The following is a 23,591-nucleotide window of genomic DNA, read 5'->3' as shown; positions in this document are numbered from 1 at the left end:
TTCCTCCAGGTCTTTTCAGACTGTGCTGTCCAACAGCTCACAGGATATTTCTGTTTCATTTCTCTGCTTTTCACATCCTTGGGGCCCGGATGCAGAGGCCGTGCAGAGAAACAGTCTCTTGTCTCTTTGTGGGGATTTGTAAGATGCACCCATTCCTCTGTGTGTGGACCTGGTCGCAGTAGAGTGCTCTGTGGCCAAGGCTAAAGGTGGGGGACGTTTATGCTGCTTATCACAGCGCTGTAGTGTCCCACACCTGCTGCCCAGGAGGTGGGGGGGGTGGGGGCGGGGGACGGGGCACTGGGGGTTGGGGTGCTGTACTGCTGCAGGGTTCAGGCCCAAAGCCCAAAGTAAGTCCTTCACTTCAGAGAACAGTGAGAAATGTTTTAGGTTTTTGTTTTTCAAAAGGAGCTTCAGTACAGTCACCTGTGGCAGAGAGACAGACAGGAAGAGCAGGATTCAGTCAGCAAAACAGAATTTTGTCATAATGCTGCACATGTAGCTATGCTAGCCAAAAACCCTCACAAACCTTTAGTGGAGTGCTTAAATATATTCATAATTTAGCAAACACTTTGTCATTGACACACAGTTTTCATTTTAAAAGTCATACTACTTGAACTGTAAGTATTGGCAGCATAACCTGGAACAGATGAGTGTAAGTCTATGTGAAGGTACTGCTTTACGTGTGTCAATGAGGATCACATGATGTTTTGTAAGGGGTGGGGAGCTTTTTTTTATTCAGCGAAGGCAGATTTCTGCTTTACAAAATGGCTGATGCTGTGACCACAAAGTTCGAATGTGCTCACAGCACATCAGCAGCTCTGACGAGTTAAAATGATTTTCACTCCGCTGAGAGAGGAACCGGCCCAAGCCATTTCACTTTGCTTGTCCTTAAAATGCTAACTTCAAAAGAATGATTCAGATAGCATAGCTCCTCGTTCTGCATGCTTGAGTTTTTGTTTTTCCAGTTTAAAACAAGCTGCCCTTTCAATTTCCTAGAACTCTGCAGTTTCTAGTATGACAAGAAAAACCATGTAGTGTCTTTTGACATTACCCTTCCTAATATCAACCTGTTTGACCCCAATCCTTTGACTCAAAAACAGGATGGCATTAAATATATAGTATTTTACTGATAGAAAAGTAGAATAGTTCTCTGCTCTTAAATGTTTGTCTCCCATTCACAAATACCTCATAGCTTGCTCAACAAACTGGACTATTTCTATAAAGGTACCCAGATTATTCCATTTTCAATATTCAAAATGTTTCTCTTACCCAAATTTCACAATGTGCAAGGAGTTACACTTCTTCCATGGTGCTCAGTCTGTTCCTGTGGAAATGAGTGAATCAATTCATCAGATTAAGAATGAATCTGTACTCGTGTGAGATACACATGCCCAAATCAACCCAAATACTTTCAGTTCTGAACTGGGATAAAGGTAACTGATATAGCACCTCTAAATAATGCCAGAAATGGCAACATTCAATATTGCTTTTTATTTACTTTTCAACTAAATTACTTTGACTAAATTAAAAAGAGCTTATTTGCCGTTATGGCGATGATTGATCTGAGTGTCAGGAAAGAACAGAAGAGGGAGTGGCAGTTACTTCTCATGGGGCGTTTCTCCGTTTAACGGGGGATCATTCCCTTCCTCTGCTGTGAAGAGTTCTCCGTTTTCAGGCTTCCTCTCAGTCTCTCCCCTCCTCCTGCCTCTCACCTGGAGAAGCCACAAAGCACACACCTGCGTTACCTGAAGTCCTCCCGCGGAGGCCGACGGGTGATTGACAGGATCGTGCATGTGGCGGGGCTCCTACCTTCCACAGCAGCAGAACCGCAGCAGCCAGGGGAAGCAGCAGCAGCGACAGAAGGCTCTTCTCCACCGCGTCCGACAGGAGGCGCTGCTCCGTCCCTGTGAGGGGAGAGACCAGCTCACCGTCAGCTGCAGCTCTGAGTCTTTAAGCCTTTAAAATACACAGCTGATGATGACTTCAGCGCGGCCGGACCCAGTTAAGGCCAAAGCAACTGGCTGCTGACTGCTTCAGTTCTCCGGTGGGAACACGGCCTAAACTTCACAAATATGAGCACACTTTCCTCCAAACAAACTTCTTTACAAACCTAGAAATGTATAGGCTGTTAGTTTCACGTTTGTTAGTGTGAAAGTATGGGTGTGTGTGTGTGTGCGTGTGTGTGTGTGTAGCTGCACAGGCATTGGATAATTGGTTAGATTCTTAATTGATTACCATGCCCAGCAGGTGCTATAAATGACAGCCTTGCTTTGCAGGAGGATAGCAGGCACAGAAGCCACACAGAGAGGGGTGCCTGCTTTTAGGCGTTCGGTTGAAGAATTTTTTTGGTACTTGTTACAACAGGCATAAATATGTGGGATGAAATGGTTGCAACAAGTCTAATTTATAATAATTTTGCATTTCTTGACATCTACATTCCTGTGTGGAAAGCTTTTGTGTGTGGAAAGTGTTGAAACAGAACTGAGCAGCTTTGTTGAAGACGCTTTTATATGCTTTTGCCCAATCGATGCTAGTAAGAGCTTTGTGGCAGGAGACTCCCACCTCGCTAAGAGGCTCAGATCTTTTCAACAAGATTTACAATCTCCAGACTGGCCACACTGGCTGGCACTGAAAGCATCATGTTTAATTAGCTGTGGATAGAATTACGCTGGTCTTGGGGAGTAGTGACATGGAGGTACATTGCCAAACTGATTTACAAAGCAAACTGAATACAGGTTCACCAGCTAGTAATCCTGCCATAACTTTCCTCTTGTCTGTTTGGCTGAGCCTCTCCCCTTCAGCTACGCCCCGCTCTTCAGCTACGCCCCGCTCTTCAAATTAAAGAGCGGCTTTTGTGAGATGATCATAAATGTGACTGACACAGATGTGTCCATTAGGACATGTGGGAGGAGCTGATCCCGGGCACTGCCAGGCCTCACCTCAGGACAGCCAAGCAATTAAAAAGCCCCTGAAACTGACACCATTTAGCTGGTCTTTCAGTGGTCCATAAATCACTGAATTTCACCAGAATAAATGATGCTGCCAGTCCTTTTGAGATTGCCTATCTGATTACTTCAGCTGACAGCCTGGCTATATTTGATTGTAAGGTAATGAAGACAGAAACTGGTTCCTGGTTGTAATATGAGTCCAGTGAGAGTCAAAAAGGTATGCTGTTACCATTTTCCCAGCTAGTCATGCAGATTAATTCAGAGGCAGAGTATAACCATCAGATAAAATGCCCATATCTCCTCCTCCTTAGTTTCGGTGTTCAGGACTACTCTATATTTTTATTATTATTAAATGGAAGCACAGCCAATGTGTGAAATGATGGGGTCTAGCCAAAAGGGCCTGCCCATCATATAACAGGAAACTTGGGCGTTTGTGGGACTTTTCCAAAGTTTCCATGAGGTGTTTTCCTCTTTCAGTTCAGTGCTGATCTCTGCATGCTTACTGGCTTTGTTCACTTTGCAGTCTCCCGCTGAAGCACAGTCTGGCGTTACATCGGTGGCAGAACGAGGACCTGCGGGGGGGCAGAGACAGGGGATGAGTCTGATGTTAACCAGAACATTTGTCTCTCAGCAGCTCATTGGACCAGAAGGTTATAGGTTTGAATCTGCTTCCATAACTCTTGAGTATGGACCTGACGCAGTGCTGTTGCAAGGTGTATTACTGGAGAATGCGTGAGCCTGTTTGAGTTGCCATGGGCTACGGCTTCTACAAAGCAAATGAAATATGTAATATTGAAAAGGCTTGGATTTGTGTACGGCCTGGGCGTCCTCCCTGCTGGGCACTGAAAAGGCTTTTCTCTCGGTCATAAATGGGTGTCATTTTACAGGGGACTCCAAGCCCCGGCAGAGAAAAACACTCATTTCACTGTTTCTGGGGTTGTTGTTGGCAATGAAGATGACAGCTGTTTATGGCTGCAAAGAAAACTACTGTGAGACAAGCTGGGCTGCCCTTTGCTCTGATTCGTTGGTTCTGACCAAAAGGACAATGGCGTACAGTAGCTCCCTCCTGAGAGAGGGTGCCCTGAATTTACATGTTTGGCTGCTGACAGAATTAAAGGGACAGCTTTCAGTTTGTTACTCACAGCGTTCCGATAGCGCGAAGGCGCTGTGTACCTGTGGAGCTGGACTCATTTGCCAGTGGTGCTCGTGTTGTTGGACAGGGAGGAGGTTCGCACTCCTCTCTCTGTCCTGTCCTTCGTCCTTCGTCCTCATCCTCTCTTTGATGTTTTGAACGTGCAGTCATGAAAAAGTCCTGCACAAAGTTGAAATAGCGTGCCGTCTCCCACCTCTCCTCTCTGTAATGGCACTCAAAGTCCTGCATCATCCCCTCCTGAAAGCACAAACAAGGAAGATGGGTGCTACGATTCACCAGACACACGCGCTCACACACGCACTCACACACGCACGCACACACACACACGCGCACTCACACACGCACACATGCTCACACACGCGCACACACACATGCACACAGACCCACTCTCACACACACAGAGACAGAGCAGACTCACCAGATCAGGACCCATCCGGTAACGCACATCCTGCAGAAGCGTTACAAAGATGCCAATGTTTTCCTTGTTGGAAGAAATGTTTCCGAACATTTGCGCCAGTGTGTTTAAGCTCACTTCCAGGTGATACACATTTAGCTCAAGCCAACACGTGCCACTCTGAAAGAGAAGACCGGTAAAGAAGTCAATCTATGATCATCCAACACTTTTAAAACCTTAAAACCTCTGTCATCATTTTATATTCAAATATTTGTGTCAACTTACCACTTCTTTAGGAATGTAATATATAGGAATCTTGTAATCTTTTGGTATATTCTGTTTCTGTTAAAGAGAATAAAAGAGAAACCACACAATCATATTGATTAGTGTTATATTAACATTACTTTCAGCTGTTAGCTGGGCACTTACGTTTATTTTAGGGATGAATGTTTAAACCTAAAGAACCTCTGTCACTTTCATCTCTAGATTGGGTTCATAAATAGGAAACAGATTGTGACAGGGCTGGGCCTTACAGTAGCCTCTGAGGCAGAACACCCCGTCCCGAAGCTGACCCCATTCCAGCTCATTTGCGCTGCACCCTGTTCTGAATCGGACTCAATTCCAGCTCACTGATTGTCCGCTACGTTTGTTCCCCTTCTACAGTCCCTCCTGAACTTTGCCCTTTTGTCTTTTTTTTCACACAGCATATACAAACATCCACATGTAGGACAGTTATTTGTGAAGTTTCAACAGTCAGTTGTTGTCAAATAAAGAGCTTACCACTAATGAGACTTTGTTGACATCATCTGTTATGGGGTTTCCAATTCCACTCGAACATGTGACGAAAGTGGCAAGAGCGAAAACACAGACACAAGCGCTTATCCAAATCTGCAAAACAAAGCAAAGACACACACGATGGTGAGCAAGGCCACGCCCCCACACACGATGGTGAGCAAGGCCACGCCCCCTCACACGATGGTGAGCAAGGCCACGCCCCCTCACACGATGGTGAGCAAGGCCACGCCCCCTCACACGATGGTGAGCAAGGCCACGCCCCCTCACACGATGGTGAGCAAGGCCACGCCCCCTCACACAATGGTACATGTTTACCAGTCATTTTGTTTTACTGGATTAAAGTATTATTAATACAAGGAAAGACTTTTTATGGGACACAGCATACATATTTCCTGGCAGAAAGAGAAATGTCTGAAATCTTGTCTAAATGCTGAAAGTATAATGTTCTCCTTTATAACTACAAGTTTCAACAGCAGCCAGTAAACTAATAATTACACATGGACAAGGTGTTTTTTTTGTAGCTGCTTAAAGACCATATTTTCCAGAAACAAAGCTGTAAAATTTCAACCTGATATGTGTTCCAACTGCATTTCTCACTGTAGGGGATTTCTCATAACACCATACCTACTACATGATACTTGTGCAAATACAGATAAACTGGTCAGTGTTTCCTTCTTGTGCAGAATGTCTGTCACTCTGCCATATAGCAGTGAAAGAACAGCAGAGTCAGAAATCCCCCTGCCCTTGGCATCAGCCCACATCACGGCATGGAGCAGCTCCACAGCAGGGCTTGCTCCGTTAGCTTCACACTGCTGATGCTGCATTCAGGGACGCCCTGCAAAGGATCTGTCTCCAGCTGCTCTCAGCACTAAAGAGCAGTTTGGGCTGCTGCTCAGCCAGGCAAGATCAGCTGATCAGCCCGTCACTTGCAGCTCTCGCATGCATGCATGCATGCATGCATCACCCAGAGGCTTCAGAACCCGAACAGGCAAGCAGTGAAAGTTCCCCAAATTAAAGAGCAGAGGGCTTCAATTAAACTTGACAAAAAAGGGAAATATATTCATTATTCATACTTAAACTTTGATGAGTGTGACCAACAGACTGAGGGCCAGGGCCTGCTGGATAATAGTCTCTTCCTATTATATAACCTTCTGGCAAATCTGATTTGGAAAGTCACATTTCCTGAAGGCTGCAGGATCAGAGGCTGGTATGTATCTGAGGATTGCGGCTCTGACGTCCATGGGTTCACCCAGTGGTGACTCGCGTCTCTGCATCTTTGCTCCATATTCTGCTGCTTTCGGTCCCCTGTGATGCTGTTAACGCACCTTAATGTGCAACGTTTGAGGAGTATTTAGGCATCCTTTTAATGCTGTGGATGCTGTGGATAGCTGAAAGTTCACGCACTTAGCTGAAGACTGTCTGTCTGATTCACAGCATCCCACACACACATGCATGCCTTAGTGAGTGCATTAGTTCTAAAAGAGGTCTGACCTTTTTCCTGTGTAATAAAGCTGTTTGTCTTATTCTCATCACAAAAGACAATTTAACCTGTAAATGCGATAGGAGATTTAAATGGAAAGAGGTAACCAGTAACCAGCTTTACAACTGTGATTTCCAACATGTCAGAGATGTTGTTGTTCTAAACATGGCCTTTTCCAGGTTCAAATACATGCCTCTCGGTCACTGAGACAGGCTGAGAAGGCCGATGCTATTAAGCCTGGAAAAACGATGGCCAGCTATCTTTCAACGTTATTTAAAATGCCTGCTCCTCTCATGTAGTATTTTCACGTCACATTTCAGTCTCAGCTCATGACTTTCCCTGTAGAAAACTGGATCAAAAGCTGCTTCCCCTTTGCTGGCCTGGGACAATAGGCCTATCTACACTATTGGGTCACTGCAAACTCCCTCTATATACTATGTACACCACTGGATCATTTTGACTGGAACTTGAAGCTGGTATTTGCGGAGCACGAGGTGCAGTTTGCATTTAGTGTGTGTGACCTTCACAGCGGAGATGCAAAACTTCTGGTTTGCATCGGATTAAGATTCTGGGGACAGCACAGCCAAATTACCCACAGACCAATAAAGGCTGGCCCAATGACAGAAGATTCTACAGGAACTAATACTCATGCTACTACACACATTCTACTGTGAGTTAAATATCTAACTGGATTTCTTGATGATCTGTAGGATGGCTGCTCCACGCTGTGTACCCACTGTAGATGGAGGTGCTCTGTATGCCATAAAGGCCTGTTTGATGTGGGACAGGACAGATATCACAGCCATGGCTGGACGCTGTCTCTCGCGGGCGGACACCTACGGTCAGGGGGTCAGACCCGCCAAAGTCTTTAAGTGGCTCTATTAGCCTGAGATGAATGTCCTCCACCTGAGGCAGAATGCTTTTATTATTTTATGAGGCATACCCTTGTAAAACATGAACACTCATCCTCTCATTACATGCCGTTTTACCATTCTGTAACTTAAAACCCTCAATCATGATGCCCCCTCCTCAGTATCTGCAACAGAGCGCATTACTCAGTTACAGGTGACATCCAACAGCCATTTAACAAGAGTGCATTAAGATAACTACAAAAGCCAGCGGGGAGAAGCCCACACAAAAACATGCATCTGGCACAGGATGAGATACAATATAAATCACTTCAATGGCACAAGCCGAATTAAAGTCATTGATTAGGTCAGCATGGGCATCCATTAGCTGTGGAGTCTAAATTCATTGACAGACATCTTTATGGACATTAGAATTTATTTATAGTTTTTATACCTTTTTCAGTGACCTGATAGTGAATATAACTTCAAAGCTGACCTTTTAACAAAAACTTAACTTTGAAGAGGAAAAAAATGTTTGATGGAAACTACAGTGTTATGGAATTGATTAAATATGTTTTAAGATATGCTCACAGTAGATCCCTGACTCTTGACTCAATGACACATCCATATCCACGTATTTGAACACCTCTAACCCTGTGAGATATTATATATGCACATACTGTATACACAGCAACAACAAATTAATGTAATGTAACATCACAGTACCTTTCAAATCAATACAGTACAGGACCACATATATTTCAAATCAATATATACATTTTTAAATTTCATCCTGATCTTCTCAACAATTTTACCAGCCATTTGAATACAAATTTGATGTCATAGTCACAAGTCCTGGCTTCATTTAAACAGAAAATCCTTAAGAAATAAATTTCACTGAGTACTCACTCCTGTGGTTTTTGCATTCCTCATCTATTACAGTTGTTCACATTTGATCCCTAATTTTCTTCCCATAATGCACTGGGCATTTGCGAGTTTCATCCATGTGTTAATCTTTAATAATGTTCTCACCACCCAACAGCAAATCACCCCATCAGTGAACACAGTGCTCCCACAATGCCTCCCACACACACTGAACCCAGAGCGCCAGACCCCCCAAACACACGCACGCATGCACGCACGCACACGCACACGCACACGCACGCACGCGCACACACACACACACACTGAACCCAGAGCGCCAGACCCTCCAAACACACGCACACAAGCACACACTCACGCACTCACACACACTCGCACACACACACGCACGCACACACAATGCCTCCCACATGTTCCCTCACACACATCAATTCCAGCTTCATCCTGGCAGTAACTAGCACTTCAAACATTGCCAAAACGTCATTACCAAAGCTTTCTGATTTTCCTGCCTTCACAACTTTTTACAAGGGTTTTGCTTGGCATAGAAAAAAGGTCCCTTTTTGACCTGTTTCCCTCCTTCTTCTGCAATATTTTACACCCAAAACAAACACCGTGACAGAAATCAGCCATTTCATTGAGAATGTTGTGGAGAAAAGTAATTTTAGGACAAAGGGTGATCTAATTATAACTACGTCTATTGACTCAGGCTTTTATCAGGCATGTATTAGCAGCTGTAACACCGGGTAATGCTGTGTACTGTTAGAACCTTCCCTTTGCTGTGTTACTGTACAGAGCCATGATGGCCCTATCCTTTCATCTACATGTAAGTGTTCCGGTATGTCTCTGAGAAAAAGTTATGCTTTAACAATGCCCTCAGAGTTCATACATATATACATGTGTGTATGTATAGGGATCAGTAAGCATGACCTGGGTGCAGTTCAGTATTTTTCTATTATAAAAACTCTCCTATAGTCCCATCCGCTTCTCTGGCAGAGCTCTATGTGTGTGCCAGTGGAATGTTCCTCTCTCCAAACCCCCATCCTGCTGGCGACTCTTTCAGAACTCTTCTGCTTCCTCCTGTCTGTCTGACTGCAATAGCTCTGCTTCCGATCCTCTGACTTTGCCCTCTCACGGGAACTCTGTTAGCCTAAATGTTTCATTCCATTTCAAACTCAAACTGTGGGCTACTGAGGAGACCTTTTCCAAACTACTCAGAGTTCTGCATGGCTCAGCGATAGATGTTGCGTCTCCTGGTTTTTGCAGTGATGGAGATGTCAGTGGCGTAAGGCTGGTTTGCTCACAAGGAGAGGCCTGTGTGAAGGCAGAGCACCACAGAGAGGCAGCCCACCTGATGCACACACCTCCAGACAAGTACTCAGCCTCCATCTAACCTGATTAGACTATAAACATTGTCATAAAGCACCTGAACGTGCCCAATAGATTTAGCACCAAACCCAACTGGAGCACATTGACAAGGTGCTTATGACTCAATTTAGCAGAGGCCCTCTCCCAAGGTCAGCACTGATAACAAACAGACCAGAGGAAGTCTCCAATAGAACACTGCCAGCTCAGAGTGTATGCTGCAACTGATAGTGTATGAACCCACTTCCTTAAATCAATATTCATAATTACATTCATGTCATATTAAATTTTCCATTCATTTATCTTTCATAGAGTCTCTGCTAACTTTAACTTTGTTTACTTGTTAGTGGACCACAATGACATTATTTCCAGGCCTGTGTAATGATATTAGCAGAAAGCAGAAAGCTCATTAATGCACTGCATGAGGCCATTAACCAGCAGTTCACTCTCATCAGTATTACAGTATTATTTTGTATTGTGAAATGCACTGAGTCTATATGGGAGGCCTTCACAGTATTACTCTGACAAACTAAGCATCACCTGATTAATGCTCGCGCGTATCTGCCACAGACCTTTTGCCACCTTACTCCTGGTGTTCCTTCCTGCTTCCGCTGAGGGAGTCCAGTCTCTGTTGCTAACACCTAACCCTCAGGAAATGAGGGTTTCCACAGCAGCTGTGGAACTTTCTGTTCAGCAGTGCTCGGGACTGAACTTTCAGTGCACAGTACACAGAGACTGACATCTTTATTGAGGGTATCGCAAGCTGGTAAGTTGCTGTCAGTGTCTTTGAAACATTGCCTGACTGTAGCGACAGCGTAATGTATTGCAGTGATTATCTGATCCGTAATGTGTGGCGGTCTGTCACAAGAACACATCGCTCATGAAAAGGACGGGCCTTCACCTGTAGTTCATTATGCTTTACTATTGTTTGGCGAGGACAGTTCAACAATGCACAAATTATCATAAAAATATCATGAAAAAAATGATTGTTACTCTGACTAACCCTAACCCTAACCCCACCTCATAACACCAGCTACCTCTACTATTTGATCTTTATTTTATGTGAAGATATTTTGCAATTAAATAATCCCAGAGGAATTATGGGATTTGGATTTAACAAAGAGTTTAAAATCCACAGAGAGGTTACATGAGGGACTGAAGGGAAAATAGGGGCAAATTCTTTCTTAGCCAAAGATGACAAAATATTCCTGACCCCATGGAGTTTGGGGCTAAGGAAATGCGGTAATGTTGTGATATTGTTGTCGTAATGCTATTAGAAAACAAGTTTAAAAAATGAGTGGATGTAGAAAGAGTGAAAGAAACTACTGGTCACAGATCTGAATAATCACACAAGCAACACACTCTGTACAAGGGGCTGCCCGGACCAGGGTCTGTGCACACTCTACATCCAGCAGGGAGCGATCCCTCTTCCTCACCGCAGAGACAGAACCTTACACTTACTCTCCCACCAGTCGGAGACACAGTCTGTTTACTATACCGTACGAATTGGATTTGCATCAGCAAATTGCATTTTGCCACGTTGGGCTGTACGGGGTGTTTTGCCGTGTCTGGCAGTGTGGCCTGCTGGTGACAGAGGACAGCCTGTAGAGGGAGGTGGGAGAGGGTGGGCGTGGGAGTGCTGGTGAGCCCTGAAGCATGGCTCTGAACCTCAGTCTCTTCACTGAATACATGCAGCTGTGTAAATACACTACTTAAAAATGTATCTTTGTATGTCACCTAACCTATTCTTACACAAATAATGCACTACCTCTCCTGTGCTGCACTTAGAGTTTAAAGAGCAGTGGCACTGGAAGAGGTTACACGTGTTTTTACTCATTAGCCATTTCCGCAACTGAATATGGATATTTACTAGTGACCTCAGTTAAGTTCCTCCACCTGAGAACCAACCCTTTGGCCTACCATTTACTGGCTGAGTTTCTAACCCAGCCAACAAAAACAGCGAGCGCACGCCTCCTGCCTGTTCCCGGAACCGTGCTGTAATGGAACATTAAAATAAACATTGTTTGATGTAAATACAGATTTATGTTCTGTTTCTGGAAATGCAGCGCATCGCACCAATCATGGGTTTCTGCTGTAAGTGCTCGCTTGCTTATTGTTCTTGTCTCACGATGGTACATCTCACCTAAGATGGATCTGCTAATAATTATGAATTAAATCTGGCACATTAAGAAACTTAAAGCACGGGGGGCTGACTCACCTCCACCACTGATGTGTAGCGCCCACCTGGGTGATGCAGGGCAGCCACTTCAGGCCACAAGAGCAGGTGAGATCTTTTTGCTGCTTAAAATTGGCAAAATTATCTGACCATAAATTTACCAGGCTACCAAGGAACTATTTACTATCTTATATATAGATATATAGATATAGATATATTTAATATCTACCAGAAGTGCAGTGGGAACCTCAATGGCCATCACAGGGTTGGTATAACATCTCATCAGAAAGATGCTATCTCCTACATCACAGTGTCCCTATTGATGCCCTGATTTCTCCCATTTAAATGCTGACCAAGCCCAAATGCGCTTATTTGCAGCCGGCAGACAGCAGTGTTACTTGGGCGCGTTCACTCCTGATGGAGGGTCACATTACTCTCCTGCATATTATGTAGTTGTCAGGGACCACTGGGAGCTGGTTGCTTTTATCTCATCTGTTCCAGATGCCCTTGGATGACACTCCGTAACTCAGCCAGAGATCAGCAGGCCTGGGGGGAGCCATAAACCTCTCTTCCAAAGACCACATCACCCCTTTCCCATATCCCTGGCCACTGATGCATAAGACGCATTACTCTGATAACTCGGTTCTTCAAATAAATTATTCCTTTAACTGACCACATTTGATGATTAATATCCTATTCCATTTTACAGGAACACAGTGAGTGATATTACTGAGTGGCGAGAATTTTCCAGAATAATCCCGCCCTTCGTGTAATTAAGGGTGTCATAGCACATTCAGACATGCAGTCATACCATTCCACCCCAGTCCAACACTGTTGCAGACAGAAGGAAAGAAAATCAAGCTTAAATAAAAACTCACTGACCTGGATAGTATGCAAATTCTAATATCTATGAATCTAGGCACATTCCTGAAGCATGTATCTCAGCATGTATTCATTTAATTAAAAAAAATACCTGTTATGGTCTAGTTGCCCCTGGCTCAAAACAACGTCTCTGTCCAATTAGAACTTCCCAGCATGGGTTCTGTCTCTTGCTCTTTGGGTCAGCGGTTCACCTTCATGTGCTCACCTGGGAGGCTGCCTGTGTGATGTAGTCCTCATCCTACCAAACCCTAACCCTAACCCTAACCCTGGTCCTATCAAACCCTCACAAACAAAAGAGTGATGAGACAAAGTGAGACTGAGTTAAATATACAAAATCAGTGTGATGTTGCATGATGTCAGTCAGACCACCATTTCAGTTATCTTCATTAAGCCTCAGGATGAAGCCCCAGGTTTGCTGATGAGATCAGCACGGTCGTGTGGCACTGATCAGTGCATGAGCAGAGCCTGTAAGCTGGACAGGAGGTCCTGTCTGCTCACATCTCTGAGGCAGCAGGAGGTCAATGTGCTGGAAGCTGCTCTGTCTTCCAAAGGGTCCCCAAACACAAAATCCCTGCATTGGGCTGCAGCACATGGGCAGAATGGCAGGACCCTTGCACAGAGCTTCAGATCACAGCTCATGGCTATATTCCCTCCAATATTCCCAATATTCCCCTATATTCCCAATATTCCCAATATTCCCTATATTCCCAGCACACTGTGCCGCACGCTGTTGAAACACGTATTCATCCACACAGCTGGTGTTCAGCCCCGCTGAATCCAGCCATCTTCACCATCACAAGCCACAGGTGTCCTCAGGTCCACCTCCAGCACCTCACACGCTCCGGCCGTTTACACACGGCCTTTTGTATAGCGATTATCCAATGCATTTCCTTGAATTTCCAAATGAACAAAGCCATTTACAGTCATGAGCCCTCACTCCTGCCAATATACATTCAGTTCCAGCAGCGTTCAGCTTTTAAAGTAAGTCCACATGAGACACAAAAGCATGTAAAGCCTTCAGGGGCTGATTAAGAGGTCTGTGTGGAAACATAAGGAAATCCAGTAGATCAGCAGGGTGTAATTTTGCAATTCCGTTTGGGTTCCTGATTACTGTGCCTCACACTTCCATAACCCCTTTATATGATGTCCAAGCAAGTAATCCAAATCTGTCCTTTTTATTCCTGGATTTATTAATGTTGTGTAAAATACTGCAAATCTACAGGCCATAGCCAGGATTTGGATTTGCACTTTGGAGGAACTATGGAGGTCAAATCAAACACAAAACGCAAAGCCCAGCTGGATGCCATGCCACTCTGAGGTGTTTCTGCTGGCAGGCGGAGTCTCTGTGAGGTGGTCCTGACCATGAAATCAGAGCTGAGTATCTGAAGGCCTCCATTCGGCCCAATCCCACCACCCCCCACTGCGCAACTCACAGCAGTTTAACACAAACCAATCTCTGAATGAACAGAAACATCTGAAATCGGGTATTCCCATTCCTCATCTCCTCTCTATGAACACTTTAACAAAAATGAGTTTGGCTCAAACACCTGTTTACTCATTAACCTGGCTTCATGCCACACTTGGCAAAGTTTGTACAATCAGGTGTGGTTTCCAGAGAGAAATTGTTTCGTGATTGTGATACTGTTCAGTGCCCCGGGGCTCTCTGTGTCGGTCTCTCTGAATGTCTCACCTGCCTTTCAGTGAAGCACCTGAGTGGTATTTGGATCTGCAGGTGAGTCACCCTCTTTCCCAAGTTAAACACACACAACCTGAGGGAGATCTAGTGGGTGCTTTATGCTCGTTTCTGCTCTGGGGAATTGCGGCTCTGTCTATTCTGATGGTCACATGACCCATCCTCTACCCCTCACATCTGGCTTAGTCAAGCAGCTTTTTTTTCCCATTTTCCTTCTAATCAATTATGGATGAATTTTGCACTACTTGCACAAAATTACAAACAGGACAGTTAAAATGAAACCTCAAAATGCACCCTGTTCCTGCAATCTGATTTCTGTTACAAAAAAACAAAGATAGTGATATAATGAAGCTTCGTAAGACCCAAGAAAAGTAGAGATTTTTTAGCAGTGACTAAACAGTTAAAATGATCATTGCTGCTCCTATCAGTAAAAAAAGAGCCTAAGAGCTTTTTTACAGCATGCTGTGCAGAGTAGTTCTCTCACATGGACACAGGTCTGCAGGCAGACAGAGCTACAGGATATGCAATGCCATACGGTGTTAGCTGGGACATACATTTGGCATGAACCTGGTCTGTTTAATTTCTGCCACAAAGGGAAAAAACTACAGCACAACTTCATTCATTCATTCAACCCTTCATTGCTGCCTTTGGGATAACGTGGAGGATGGTATGAGCTGAGGAGACACATCAGTGAGATGGTACCATGCCAGAGACTCAATGTACAGTTCCACATTCCCGTAAACAAGCCGATGGTGGCGCAACACATGGTCTTCATTTCTCTCGCGCCTCTCCATAAAGCCAGCGGTGGGTCTTCCCTTCCGCTGCTCCGCTCCCTCCAGCTGGCTGCTCACTGTTATGCTCTCACATATTCACATCGTTTGCTTTTCCTCACGTTTATTTTATTTATTTCTTTTTTTTTTTTTTTGCAGTCCAAAATGTTCTCTCAGAAATGGTGGAGTAGCAGCTCTCTGCGCTCTGCGCTCTGCGAAGCTGGGAAGCTGGCACCTTTGGCAGTGTTTTCAGAAGCACAGCACGCTATCCTGACCCTGACTTTATTTAAATATGTATTTATTTAGTTATTACTGAAGATATTTGTTAGTTCATCCCTTCTCCTGTCTCCCTTCCTGCATGCAGAGATACCTGAGGTGGTCAGGTTTCCTTGGCCATGGTTTTGATTGAGGGATCGTGGTTTCAGGGTTTCTGGATTGAAGTACCTGATTGGACCTGGTGTTTGTATTTCCCATCCTTCTTTGGTCAATCAGAGAGTTTGAAGGGGAGGAGCCAAGGAACCGAAATCAGCTGGCAGCTCAGTGGTCCGAATTTAGGGAAAACGTAATCAGTGTAAGACCTGACTTGGACAAATAGGTCAAAGCAATGGGCACTCCCAGATTAAAGGGCTGGGAAAAAAAGTCAAAGGTCACAGCAAAGGCCCTGTCTGGACATTGTGTCTCCAGTGTGGACTCCTGCATGCTCTTCACAGTAGTACGGTGCATGAACAATATCACGCACACCGTGGGTCCCAGGACCAGGGCTAAGACGCCCTACATTACACAACAGAGCAGGTAGGGTATCAGGAGATACATGTAAATATCTCAGATCGTTCAAGTGGGGCTTCTACTTGAGGGTAACCTTGACATTCAGTATTTAGCCAAGGGGGAGAAACCTGAATATTGTAAAATATTATTACATGTTCATGCACGTTTAGGCCTCATCAGCGATGGTGGAGACAGAAAGACCTGGCAGACGTGAGGAGTGACTTTTAGACGGCACTCGACCCCAACAGCACAGTCTGAGCAGGTTTAACTCCAGCCCTAATAACAGCATAGTTCCAGTGGAAATGCACATCTTTGCCAAGAGCCAGCCACACTGACCTGACAATGCTGAACACATGGCAAAACTCATGAACATCTGGCCCTGTGAAATGCTTAAACCTAATGACAAACTGCCCAATTTCTGACTAAATTAGTGTCAATGAAAGCAAGCAAACGCGCCGTGCTGTACTGATGTGAGACTCAAGCTGAGGAAACGGATTCCAGAAGAGACTGTTGTATTTGGAACAGCAAAATAAAATAAAACTCGCAAATTACAGACATTACAATAGGTGTCCTCCTCCAACATGTTATGCAAACATCTGCATTGGGTAGATAATAAAACCAAAAATGATTACAGCAGAAATTAAGAACAATGAAATTCTCCATACGAAGCCAAGCTGACACTTGGCCACAGATGTGTTTTTCAAACACTTAACCTCAACCTTTGAAAAAATGCCCATGTCTCAGTAATAATAACGTAATAATAATAATAAAGATGGGATAATAAAAATGCCCATGTCTCAGTAATAATAACCAAAGATGGGAAGAGCAATTCAACAAAACATGCAGCATTTAAAAGAAAAGCACTCAATCACTGCACCCTTTATTACTTGAGCTTTGGGCGAACCTTTGGCAAATACATTGCTTATACAGTGCTCTAAACTGAACTTGCATCCCATTAGAGGCAACGTGGTGATTTACTGTGAGACTGTGTTTATTTTCTTGCAATAGCACTACGGGCTGCGGCTAACCTGAAGCAGCCAGTATGATGGATGGAGGCAAATGCAGGAACTGGTGTTAGCAGTGAGGAGAGCAAGAGGGCTTGGACTGAGCGCTGTGTTGACTTGTTAGTAAGAAACGGACCCTACAGATGTTATTCTAGGAAGGAATCTGCAGCTCCCTGGCACTCATACTGTATTGTCTTTAAAGGTCAGATTATTATTAAACACCACACCCAGGCAGTCACATGGCACATGTCAGAAAGACTGATGAACCATTGATTCTTTACAGTTGTTTTTCTTGACCTGTGACCATCACAGTCCATATCACTATGATGCAAAAAGGATTGAAAGTTATTTGTTCTGAAAGACTGAGTTTAAGCGTGAATCTGCATCCTAAGGTTGTGAAAAGATAAAGTCACTGAACAGGTGCACAGTTCCTGTCATCACACCTGTGCAAGGTATGGGAACATTCCCAAATATCAGATGTGAACAGCCACTTGCCTGTCAGCTGTACAACTCCACTACTGCGGCACACAGGTCGACAGAGGAAATAAACTCATCTCAGCTCAAACAGAATGGTTTGGTTTCTCCATTACTGAGAGCTAAGACCTCTTGGTGTCTACACTGAGAAGTTTCCAAACAATCCACACTGAATTCCCTTGTCAAGCGGACCCAGACCACCTTTTAAAGTGGTCTCGGTCGGTTAAGATCTGGGTCTTTCCGGTTTGTTTCCCAGTCTAACTTTGATCATGCTCGTCTCCAAACTGGCCACAAATTTTGGAACTCTAGTATGAACACACTCTTATATAAACATTATGAAAGCCGGTGTCATGCTGTGTTGCTGTGCAAGTATTCCTTGTTAAGCAAAAAAGAAATTATCAAAAAAGTACAGGCAAAACGTCAGTAACAAGACCCTGTGCCCTAATCCAGCCAGAGTAGTTGCTAACAGCGCTGATCCTGTGATTCTGGGAGTTCCTTGTCAACAACCAGGCCCTTTTAAGAGGCATCCGTTCTGTGCCCTTGGGCTGGCAGGTCATATACGGTCATGTGTGATGGCTACTAGCCGCAGGGATTTGTTGTGTGGTAAATGTATGTAAAGAGCTCTCGCACACAATGGCACCAGGTGTGCTAAAGCATGTGTGTCTTAGAGTAGCATTCCCCGGTTCATTAGCCATGTCATCACACTGCAGAAAAGCCCCAACATTAACAGGGAAGCTTTGTCGCTGTGAAACCGTTTTAACTCAGTGCCTCACAGGTACAGCAGCACCCCTCTGTCCCCCTTCAGATTAAAGGACAGCTCAGAACCAAAGACAGTCCGGCTCGCTCTCCTGCTGCTATACTTGTTTGCCGGGGGGTGCAGGTATCCATGGTGACAGCATGTCTTAATATTACCGAACTGCCAGATAATGATATGTAATGTTAAGCTAAACTTGTGTTTTCCTGAGGGACCCAGCAATTTCTCCTGGTTAAACTAGCAGTCTAGTTATTGGCAGAATGCCATTAATCAGGCTACTACACAGGCTGTCAGTTGTTCACTGGGCAAAAGAATGATTTTGAGGATTTTCTCACTCATGGCCAGGGCAGTGTAACACGTGGATAGCAGACATAATACATGTTATAAACTTGCAACACCTTCAGCAGCAATAAGGTTCTCCTTAACAAGGCCTCCAAACATACATTCAAATACCAGCTCAAAATTTCACAGATGGTGTGACTCCACATAACATTTATTAATGACAGTGTCACCTCTTAAAGAAGCCTTTATTTTTTTTTCCTCACGTAGAAGCCATTATTGCATTCACATACACACCACTGCTTACACCGAGGCTACATCCAGGTTACGCGCAGCATCTGTCCCAGCATTCAACAGAAGCTCGTTTGGGTAGTGACATTAGCCCTGTGCATTGCATTGTCTGTGGGTGCAGGGCGCAGGGCGCAGGGCGCAGGCACGACCTGATGCAGCAGGGTTTTCCGATGAATGCAGTACACAATGCCTCATGTCACTTGGCACATAAGAGCTAATCTAAGATTTATGGCATGCAGTATTGCTTCATAATGTGTCATGTCACCTGCATACCAGTCTTTTCATCCCAGTTAATGGGGTAATTCATTACCCCTACAGTATAGAGTACATAATCATCATGCACTTTATACAGGTTACCACACGCAGTCATGGGTAAGTACACATTCCTGTGTTGAACATCATAACCCAATATGGACTCTCTCTGATGCATTATGAAGGCAATATAAATTCATTAGTCAATATAAATATTCTTTATAATCATAAACTTCAAAGAAAGTGTGACTCACATGTTTGGATGCATGCCTTTCTTTGTAAACGATTCGTTTGACAGGTTCACATTTTTTCATGCTTATTTTTCATGGGAAAAGGTATTATCACATCTAAAACCAATATATCTACAATATGTAATTCATTAAATAAACACATTTTAATATTGAATAAATATACTTCATTACCATGATAAGGACATTAAGATAACACACTGTACCTATGGCTCTAGGACGCCTCTGACTGAGGGCTACGTAAACCGGGAGGACGTTACTAGCGCGTACAAAGAGGGTGGCCAATAAATTTCATTTTTAGATGCCAGACTTTTTGGTTCCGTTTATTTGGTACTTAGCTGGATGTACCAAATATGTTTCCCCTACGGATTATTTTTAAGTTCCTTATGTTTCTTTTTTCAAAAATAAAATCAATGATTCACTGCCGTTTGAAATTTACCCGGAATGATTTATGTAACTATGCTGAATTCCCAGCGACCGGCCCTGGCTGTCCTCTAAGGATTTAAAATACTCCATTCGCTTTCAGGTGAAATATATACAATCTGGTGGACCAAACGTCAGGTCAGCGACTATGGGCAACACCTGTCCGAGCGCCTGGCCCGGAGGACATATATCTCCCCATAATCATGCATGTAATAAATTCGGAAGGGTCTGAACCCAGGGCTCGAGTTCTTCTTCTTTCTAAATACGAGGCTCTCTCCCGGGGGTGCTGTTAATCTCAGATGAAGAGGATCTGCCAAACCCCGACCCCTCACCTGCCCGCGATCTCTGCGCCCGCACAACCTCCGCAGCGAGGCGGACTCACAGCCGACAGTTTGAGAGCGGGGCGTGAGACGCGCCTCCGCTGGCGATGTGCAGCCGCGTAACGCAACACCTGCAGCACCGTGCGTAAACACTGCCAGTAATCTGTGCGCCAGGGAAAGTATCACGATAGCTGCGAGGAAGGGAGGTACTTGGTGTTATCAGCTCCTTCCATTCTCTAATGTGTTTCATCTGGACCTGTTACCGCTTTGTCAGAGCTGATTTTGGGAGCTCTAGAAATTGTTGCGAATTGTTTTTTTTAATCACATTGAACAGTACATCGCATGGTCAAACATGACACCTGCTTTAGTTTTTAAGCAAACTGATGTACTTGAATAGGCTACATGAATTTGTACATTTAGTTGCTTAACAGACGCTCTTATGCGTGTTATCCATTTATACAAATGGATGTTTACTGGGGGAGTTCTGGGTTAAGTACGTTGTTCAAGGGCAGAACAGCAGTGCCCCAGGAACCGAACCAGCAACTTTTGGTTACGAACCCTGCTCCTTAACGCCACTATAGGATAATACTTAAACTGAGTATTGCAATAGAGGCTATCCTTCACAGAAACAGGTAATGATTGTATTATATATCGCGTTACATTGCTTAAAACTGAATTTTATCATGTTAAATCAAAAGCTGCATTACATTCGTACTATAACGTATATGCGGCACACATTCTGTAATTCTCTCGCTATAACAAGGGAATTTTGAGAGCCAAATAACACGGCTCCGTAGCTTAATATTGCGCTATTTTCCTAACTGTTTCAAAAAGGAGTCACGCGCAGAAAAAAATGTGAGGATAAAGTCGAATAGACTGGTGAAAGGAAATATTTTACAGTGAAAAACAGAGATAAAGTGACATGTAAATCACTGTGGAAGTAACGTTACAGGCTACACCTGTTTTACATTTCCTTGGTATTCAGCCCTCCCAAGTCAAACACAGCCTCGTCTTTGAGCATTTTAGTCAGCATACCATATAGAAACCTTCATATGGGGCTCTTATTCGCGACATGGTGCTTTTTAAAATCACATTTTATGGAGCAATTTGATAAACCAATCGATGTCAAGATCAAACAAACATCAAGATCATAAAACATCGCATGAATTGCCTCTTGCTTTATTATTTCAACAACATCAATTTTATTTTCAATCGGAAGAATGCAGTCTAGATATGTAAAAATCATGTAAACGTAGCTCCACTAAAAACAGCTCCATGAAAAGTTGAGACTGAATTATGTTTCACTGACATCAATATGCACAGCACTTGCCTGTAGCAGGGCGAAAGCGGCCGCGGGTCCTTACACCGGGTCTACTGAGAATCCACGCCGCCGATCTAGTCCAGCCAAAACGCGCAAATCAGAAACGCGTGAGTCCGCATGCCTTTTCAGCAGTATTATATTCTCCATCAGCATCCATCCGCGGCTCAGTATCTCTTTATGATACTGACGCGGTTCCCAAAATGAATCTGATTACATGCCTTCGACTACTCACATAATAAGCCAAACTAACGCTATTAAAGGGCAATATCAAATCCACGCTGTAAATGTAAGCAAGTTAACTCGGCTAAATTTAGTCATGTCTAGTTACATTTTAGGTTGAATTGTGCTATAACGTTCTCGGTGTTTGGGTTTTCAGTTGCTGTATCCATTGCACTGAGTTTGCCAACACTTTGTCTACGTTAGGAATTAATGCTCTCATTCAAAAATTAAAAAAATAAAAATAAGCATGTGCTAATTAATTTTATTTTAGCCGGGGTGTTTTGTGCATGTGGTCTTCATTTCTCACTGCTGCTTCGGCATCGTAAATCCGTCCTCGCTGGCTCGGCGCCGGGCACTCGCTCTTCTTCGGCTATCGCCTCTTGTTTTCATGGGTGAAGGTATTGCCAAGCACAATATTTTGACCCTGCTTACCTGTTTTAATCATCGCTGCGAGTTTACTAATAGCTTGCCATACCTCCTGTTTGCCCAGTCAGTTAAAAATAACATAACTATTACATATCAGCAACAAACTTTTTTCTGTACGCTGCTGATTCCTGTAGATCCGCAGCAAAACACCAGCTACTCAAAATAGAAGAGACGCAACGCAAAAGATGTCAGCGTCAAGCCGAGAACACAGGGTGGGCAGAAGCGGAAATTTATCTAGCTGTGGCAGTATCATGAGTGTGTATCCGCCAGCAAACAGCTACTACGGAAGCGCGATGCGCAGAAGTAACCAGCCGGGCAGCTTGACAGAAAGGGCTGATGGCTCTCTGTCCTGGACTAATGGTAAATGCTTAACAGTTTGGGGCAGAATCCGTGCCCAATGGGCGGCACCGTGGCCCCGTAATGTATGCGGTGACCTGAGGAGGTGTTGGTACGATTCCCCGATCTCACTCGAGGAGCGCCAGTCCCGGCTTCGGCAGCTGCCTCTCCTGATTGTGAGTGCGGTACAATGTCAGTACAACCCCTTGAGATTTTAAGTCTTGTAACATATGTACCAAGCCTAAATCAAGGACAGGTTGAGCAGCAAACACGATTTAATAGCATACCTATACATTGTCATTAAACTTTTACTCGAAATTAACACTGTACAGTTGTTTTAATGTAATACCCTACTCAAATTTCGGACACTTGCAAATTACCTGAAAAAGCAAAGAATTATATGCATGAACACCTAAAAAGTCATATATCGAAACGTTCACTTACTTTTGCCTTCTTCATAAGGAAAGAGAAGAGTTAGTCCAATGCGTGCAAAAGCCTATTTTATCTTACTTCTGACGGGAGGGAATGGGTTCTCATAATTCCGCGCGCACATATCCAATGTTCTCGACAACAGAATCCAAGCAGGAAAACTGTGATGAGAATGGCTATCCAGACGCGCGCATTAGTACGTTTGTTTTAGGGAAGGCAACAGTTGACAGCAGTTCCAAGCAAATGTGAAAACGATTTTCGAACCCCACGCCTTTTATGCTGGGCGCAAGAGCCGCCCACACGAACTAGTGTCGCTGGAGCGCCGAGCACCGCAGTCATTCCAGAACAACCACAGCGGCGAAGGCATTAGCCCGTCTGCACGTCGGCCGGTTCGCTCCTGCTCTTTTGATTTACGGGTTCACCTGAAGTGAGAGAGAACATGTAAAACAGAATATGCTGTTTTAAATACATATACGTATATGTACGTATATGCCTTTACATGTGGGTTTGCCCGTTTTGGTCGGGCAAATTAGTTAACCAAATAAATCATATTTAACATAATACAGAACAGCCACCAAACATATTACAGAAAAGCCATACGAAATAGTTATTTTCTGATGTTAATTTTCTACAGGATTTTTTTTCTTGCAAAAAATCCAAATATCCC

The 23,591-nt window shown here is 44.1% G+C and overlaps 1 protein-coding gene across 1 annotated transcript; it reads right to left on the bottom strand.

The window, feature by feature from the left end:
• Positions 1 to 282: 282 nt before the first annotated feature.
• Positions 283 to 23,156, bottom strand: kitlga (kit ligand a). The gene is made up of 10 exons (XM_036517978.1): positions 22,940 to 23,156; positions 5,276 to 5,383; positions 4,781 to 4,837; positions 4,520 to 4,675; positions 4,122 to 4,338; positions 3,452 to 3,520; positions 1,810 to 1,904; positions 1,603 to 1,712; positions 1,270 to 1,324; positions 283 to 423 (listed from the first exon to the last, which is right to left on the bottom strand). The coding sequence occupies exons 1-9, from the start codon at positions 22,952 to 22,954 to the stop codon at positions 1,294 to 1,296; spliced, it is 858 nt and encodes a 285-aa protein (XP_036373871.1). The 5' UTR covers positions 22,955 to 23,156; the 3' UTR covers positions 283 to 423; positions 1,270 to 1,293.
• Between the last annotated feature and the right edge of the window lie 435 nt (positions 23,157 to 23,591).

Source organism: Megalops cyprinoides, chromosome 23 (assembly GCF_013368585.1).
Source record: "Megalops cyprinoides isolate fMegCyp1 chromosome 23, fMegCyp1.pri, whole genome shotgun sequence".
In the NCBI taxonomy this organism is placed as follows: Eukaryota; Metazoa; Chordata; class Actinopteri; order Elopiformes; family Megalopidae; genus Megalops; species Megalops cyprinoides.
Note: the sequence above shows the minus strand (reverse complement) of the source record. Positions and strands in the feature narration are given on the sequence as shown.

Excerpts from the sequence above, each read along its gene's own strand:
- kitlga (XM_036517978.1), bottom strand. Across the intron at positions 1,905-3,451 it reads CTGCAAAGTGAACAAAGCCA|GGACGGAGCAGCGCCTCCTG; the intron begins GTAAGCATGCAG and ends CTCCCCTCACAG. Across the intron at positions 1,325-1,602 it reads GGAGAAACGCCCCATGAGAA|GAACAGACTGAGCACCATGG; the intron begins GTAACTGCCACT and ends TCATTTCCACAG.